Source organism: Balaenoptera ricei, chromosome 14, assembly GCF_028023285.1.
Source record: "Balaenoptera ricei isolate mBalRic1 chromosome 14, mBalRic1.hap2, whole genome shotgun sequence".
Lineage (NCBI taxonomy): Eukaryota > Metazoa > Chordata > Mammalia > Artiodactyla > Balaenopteridae > Balaenoptera > Balaenoptera ricei.
Window position 1 is genome coordinate 16,652,642 of NC_082652.1, and position 6,226 is coordinate 16,658,867.

A 6,226-nucleotide genomic window follows, 5' to 3' on the forward strand; every position below is an offset into this window, starting at 1 on the left:
TATTGCCCAATGTCCCCAGGGGGCAAAATCACCCCCAGTTGAGAACCACTGGTTTAGAGGATGCAGAGATGATCATCCAGCCCAACCCTGTACCATACGGATGAGGAAACCAAAGCCCAAACACACTGAATTCCTTTCTCAAATGTACACAGCTGGTTAAAGGCAGATCTAATCCAGGACCCTCGGGTCATCACTCTCAGTAACTGCACTATATGCCAACTTTAGTCATTTGCATACCACTGTCATGATTTTGCTCTACCCAATGACACATTATTATTTATTATTTTTATTTGAGTTGACTATTTTTTAACTTGAGAAATTTATTTTAAAAGGAAATGGAGGGGCTTCCCTGGTGGCACAGTGGTTGAGACTCCGCCTGCCAATCAGGGGACACGGGTTCGAGCCCTGGTCTAGGAAGATCCCACATGCCGCGGAGCAGCTAAGCCCATGCGCCACAACTACTGAGCCTGTGCTCTAGAGCCTAGAGCCTGCAAGCCACAACTACTGAGCCCGCATGCTACAACTACTGAAGCCCGCATGCCTAGAGCCTGTGCTCCACAACAAGAGAAGCCAGCACAATGAGAAGCCCGTGCACTGCAGCAAAGAGTAGCCCCCGCTTGCCGCAACTAGAGAAAGCCCGCGCACAGCAACGAAGACCCAACACAGCCAAAAATAAGTAAATAAAATAAATTTATAAAAAAAAAAAAAGGAAATGGGGAACTATATCCAATACCTTGTAATAGCCTATAGTGGAAAAGAACCTGAAAAAGAATACATATATAACTGAATCACTTTGCTGTATACCAGAAAAGTAACACAACATTGTAAATGAACTATACTTCAATTTAAAAAAAAAAAAAAGGAAACAGGCATATAAAGGAAAAGAATTCAGACATAGAAGATATGAAAGATCACGGTGTCAGAGGGAGAAACCTGTGCTTTTTTTTTTTTTAAGTCCTCGCAGCTTGTAGGATCTTAGTTCCCCAACCAGGTATCAAACCTGGGCCCCTGCAGTGGAAGCTCAGAGTCCTAACCACTGGACCGCCAGGGAATTCTCTGTGCTCAGTTATTTTATGTATTTATTTATCAAGTACCCACACTGTGCCTACCATGTGTCAGGCACCATTTTAAGTGCTGTACATATATGAAATCTTTTTATCTTAATAACAACCTAAAAGAAAAAGGGAAAAGGGAGTGTGGGTTGGGGTTGAAGGGACCCTGGGAGGATGAAGGGAAAGGTGTGAGGGGCTGCCAAGGTGAGAGCCTAGAGATGGGAGGGGCTGGGAAGGAGTCCCAGCAGGGCATGCTGGGGACCGTGATGGGTAGCAGAGAAAGCACACTCCTACACCAGGCAGGGCAGGGTATCTGCTAAAGACTGACGCTACTGAGCATCAGCCACTGAAGTTAATGTTTTTCCCTTAAAAATCAAGCTGAGAATCAGTAGAGGTACACACACCACATTTTGCAAAATGTTGAGTCAATTCATCTCCAAAGAATATAAAAAGCTTTTGGGTAACATTTTAGGAATTTTTGAGACTTTGTTCCCACGACTAGTTCATAAGTAAAATATAAAACTTAAAAAAATGCACACACACTTAAAATTGCTGAATGAAAATACCAAGTGTAGAACTGCTTTATCACGTTTTGCCAGCTCCTCATGTTTCTTCCACACTTAACTTTTCAAAAACAAATTTTCTGGAATATGTTTTGTCTTTTACACTTTCCAGTTTTTGCAGGTCAGGATGCTAATAAAAATAAACAATTTGAGGAAATTCGATGAGTGTTATCATATTTGGAAATATCAGGGTTTCTAAAAAAAAGAAAATTTCATGCTTTACTCTTAGTGATGTGACAGAACTTATGTGGAAATCCATCCATTGCACGTTAAGATGGGTCATACCTAAGTTCACCAAAATATCCAGGTACCAAAAGCAACACTGAAGCAAATATATTATAAAGGAATATAAAAATGATGAAAATGTGAGGCTTAGTAACTAAGAGCAAACACTTTAGAGTTAGACAGCATCATAGTATCACGTCCTATATATACTAGTGTTATACACCAGCATTATAGGGTCATTGTGGGGATTAAATGAGATGTCATATAAAAGGATTTAAGGAATTAAATGCTAAATATTTTCTAGCCACTATTATTATAGTATGAAGCAGAATAAACTAAATAATAAGCTTCTTAGAAGTCCGAGGGTTTTCATATCTTTGCTTTGATGAGTTTTGAATCCTGCCACTAATTTCCATGTGGGGAGGTACTTGTTCATTCTTCTTAGCTTAGGGTTGACCTGTCTCGAATGGCTTTAAATCAGCAATTTTCGAAGTGTGGTTCGTCAACTCCTGAGGTCCCAAAGACCCTTTCAGAGGGTCAAGGAAGGAAGCACTATTTTCATAATAATTGCAATGATAGTAATTCTAATTTTATTAATAAGAGTAAAACTAATTTCGTAATCTCATATTTTATTTCATAATTTCATGTTAGTAGACATAATACTAATTGTCTAATACTATTTTTGTTTTTCACTGTGTTGACATTGGCATTGGTAGTGCAAAAGGAATAGCGGGTAAGTAACTCTACTGATACCTTAGCATGATTCATGGCAGTGGTACCAAAGCGAGTTATTCTTCACTACTATGTGCTCACAAGAAGAAGAAGAAAAAAGCTAGTTTCATTTTAAAATGTGCCTGATGAAGCAGTGCTTTTATTAAATCCCAACGCTTGAGTACACATCTTTTTAATATTCCATGTGATGAAATGGAAAGTACCGATAAAGCACTTCTGCTGCATACCTAAGTATGTGTTGTCTTGAGATAAAGCCCTTGTACCATCATTTGAGTTAGGAATTGAACCAGTCACGTTTTTCATGGAACACCGCTTTTACTTGAATGAATGACAGACTTTGGTATTCAGATTTGGGTATTTGGCAGATATTTACTCAAAAATGAATGTAGGGGCTTCCCTGGTGGCGCAGTGGTTGAGAATCTGCCTGCCAATGCAGGGAACACGGGTTCGAGCCCTGGTCTGGGAAGATCCCACATGCCGCGGAGCAACTAGGCCCGTGAGCCACAACTACTGAGCCTGCGCGTCTGGAGCCTGTGCCCCGCAACAAGAGAGGCCGCAATAGTGAGAGGCCTGCGCACCGCAATGAAGAGTGGCCCCGCTTGCCGCAACTAGAGAAAGCCCTCACACGAAACGAAGACCCAACACAGCCAAAAATAAAAAAAAAATAAAAAAAAAAAGAATGTACCTCCCTTTCTGGCAGTGACAACCTCCCCATGAGAACGTGCCTCTCGCAAAGGATCTCCCTCATCCCTCTCCAGAGGAGAAGAGGAAACACAAGAAGAAGCACCTGGTGCAAAGCCCCAATTCCTATTTCATGGATGTGAAATACCCAGGATGCTATAAAATCACAACCATCTTTAGCCATGCACAAACAGTAGTTTTTTGTGTTGGCTGCTTTACTGTCCTCTGCCAGCCTACAGGAGGAATAGTAAGGCTTACAGAAGGATGCTCCTTTAGACGGAAGCAGCACTAAAAGCATCCTGAATCAAGATGAATGGGAAACCATCCCAATAAACACATTTTGGATTAAAAAAAAAAAAAGAATGTACTTAGTCTGTCACTTCAAGGAAAACAATAGACACTATGGTTACCAATGATAACCATAACCAAATTGGAGCTTTCCAGTAGAAATAAGAATTTTGGAAAACTCATACACACCTCAGTGAGCTTTATAGCTTGCCAATACATAAAGACCTTTCTGATGAGATCAGTGGTTATATTAATGAATGGTATTTTAAAATATATATAGTATAATGACATGTGACAATATTTGGAAGATCTGCATAACTCAGTGAACCAATATTTTCCCAATGACTGATACATACTTTTAAAGAATCAATCACACATGGGTAAAAGATCCATTCAAAGTGAAAGGTAGACCAGTGGATTTCCTTGATGTGGTTTTAGATTCCACCTTGCAACTAATCTTTAAGAAGCTATCACTTGTCGAGTTTTGGTGTCTTATCAAAGAAAAATACCTTCAACAATCAGAAAAGGCTATTAAAATATTCCTCCTTTTCCCAATTGCATCTTTGTGAGACCAGATTCTCTCCATATATTTCAACCAAAACAAAACATCACCACATTGAATGGAGAGGCAGATATAAAAGTCCATTTTCTGCCGTTAAGCCAAACATTAAAGAGATTTACAAAAATGAAAAACAATGCCTTTCTTCTTGCTCATTTTTTTTTTGGAGGGGAATATATATTTTTCATTAAATACATTATGTTAAGATTTAATAGATTTATTTTAAGTATTTAAAATAAAAATTAAAAATTTTCTCTTAATTTTTAATACAGTAAATATCAACATCTAAACCTGTATAAACTAAAGTTTTTTGAGATCTTTGATGATTTTTAAGAGTGTAAAGAGGTTCTGAGACCAAAAAGTATAAGAACCACTATTCTAAATAGTTCTCCAAAGTTGGGCTGGTCTCCTTTGACTATTCACAAGAAGATAGTACTTAGGGCCAAACCTGTAGTAGAAAATGATCACTTCCTAGTCAGGTTAGGCAGGGGAATATTGTGAAGAAGGATCCTCAGAAATTAGAGTTAGCATTGTAATAGTTCATTCTCACAGTAATAGGCAAGTCTAATAGAGTAGCACCATTGAGTTTAAGGAAGGCAAGAAAAAGACCTTTCGGGAAAGACAGGTTGCAAGTCTGAATCAGGAAAAATAAATAGCTGAAACAAATGCCTTTTGATTAGGAATTCTGTTTGCTCTTGATATGTGTGTCCCTAATCTATTTATAGGAGTAACTTCTCCTTTCCTGATCAAAAAAGACAAAAGGGATTCTTCAGTTGGGTCTCACCATGGGCCCACAATTTCTGTTCAAGAGGGCATAATAAAAAGTGTGAGAACAGTGCATTGTTGGAATGGTACCATGGTCAACTTTCAAAATTTAGCTCTAAGATTGATGTGGAAACCCCTCTATGGTCTGTCTCCTTTTCAGTCAACAAGAGAACAAAGTCAGCCCTGAGGCTCAGGACCTTTAGGATTCTGACCTTCAGCCTGAGAGTAGAAGGTGATGTATACACCTGAGTATTGTTTAGGCTCTGAAATTAATAAGGACAAAAAGCCATGAGAAACCATTTGACTCATTTCAGCCGCTCTGTGTCCTGAAATACTCCATCTTACTGTAATGAAAAGAATCAAAATATGATCTAACTCAAAAATGGGTTGTTGTCCAAGAGGAAAGGGAATAGTGACCAATTCTAGCTTCAGATGGGATTGTTTCTGAAAATAGAAGACAGAGCATTACCAATGAGGTCAAAGCAAGAACTGACTGGAATCACCCAGTAGGTTCTTCAGTCCTTGGTTTGATCATTGCAGGAAGCTTTCCTGATAGCACCTTGGATATCGATACAGGCCATCTTGATCACAAATTACTATTTATCTTCCTCAATACTTATATGTGAGGAAAGTAAAGAATAACGATATATATGTGAACCCTGGAGTCAGCCTGTCTGGATCTGATCCTGTATCTCTCAAGGCCTCAATTTCCTTCTCTGTAAAATGAGACGAGTGATAGTACTGACTTTTAAGATTCTTGGGAGGATTATCTAAGATAATGCGTATAAAGCACTTAACACAAGACATGGCACATACTAAGCGCCTAATAAACGGAAGTTATTATGGAGCGTCTTTGCTTCGTATTCCCATCTGTGAGCAGTTTTTTCCGTTATTTCTCAACATAACCCCTTTCTTTCGGGGCTGCTGATCTCTGAGGCATCTGGTCCCTTATATCCCTGAGTCATCATCACTGAGATGCTGGGTTTCTGAAGTCATCCCTCCTACTGCTCTCTAGGGCTCCCTCTCTTGACTGCTTAACTCTCACGGGAGCCGAGACCCACAAGCCGTGGCTGCGAGTCTCTGTCGGGCTTGGCCACCCGTCTTGGAGAAATGTCCTCAGTCCCCTTGGTGATCACCTAAGACTGAGACCCATTGGACCCAGAGAAACGCCCCAGCCCAGAAGCGGGAGTGAAGCCGGGGATGGGGCCGTGCCCTGAGGTGATAACAAGGCTAGGGGCGGGGCCGTGCTCGGAGGTGCGAGCGAGGCCACACCCCGAGGTGAGCGTGCTGGGGGCGGAGCCACACCCGGTGGACGTGAGGCCGTGGGCGTGGCCGCGTCGGGGAGCCGCCCGAACAGTTAG

General features: G+C 40.7%; 1 protein-coding gene across 1 annotated transcript; it reads left to right on the forward strand.

Annotated features, from left to right (window-relative positions):
• The first annotated feature begins 2,606 nt into the window (after window positions 1-2,606).
• LOC132348065 (small ribosomal subunit protein eS27-like) lies at window positions 2,607-3,545 on the forward strand. Its single transcript, XM_059895219.1, has 2 exons — window positions 2,607-2,615; window positions 3,291-3,545. Exons 1-2 carry the CDS (start codon window positions 2,607-2,609, stop codon window positions 3,543-3,545), a joined length of 264 nt encoding a protein of 87 aa, XP_059751202.1.
• The last annotated feature ends 2,681 nt before the right edge of the window (window positions 3,546-6,226 follow it).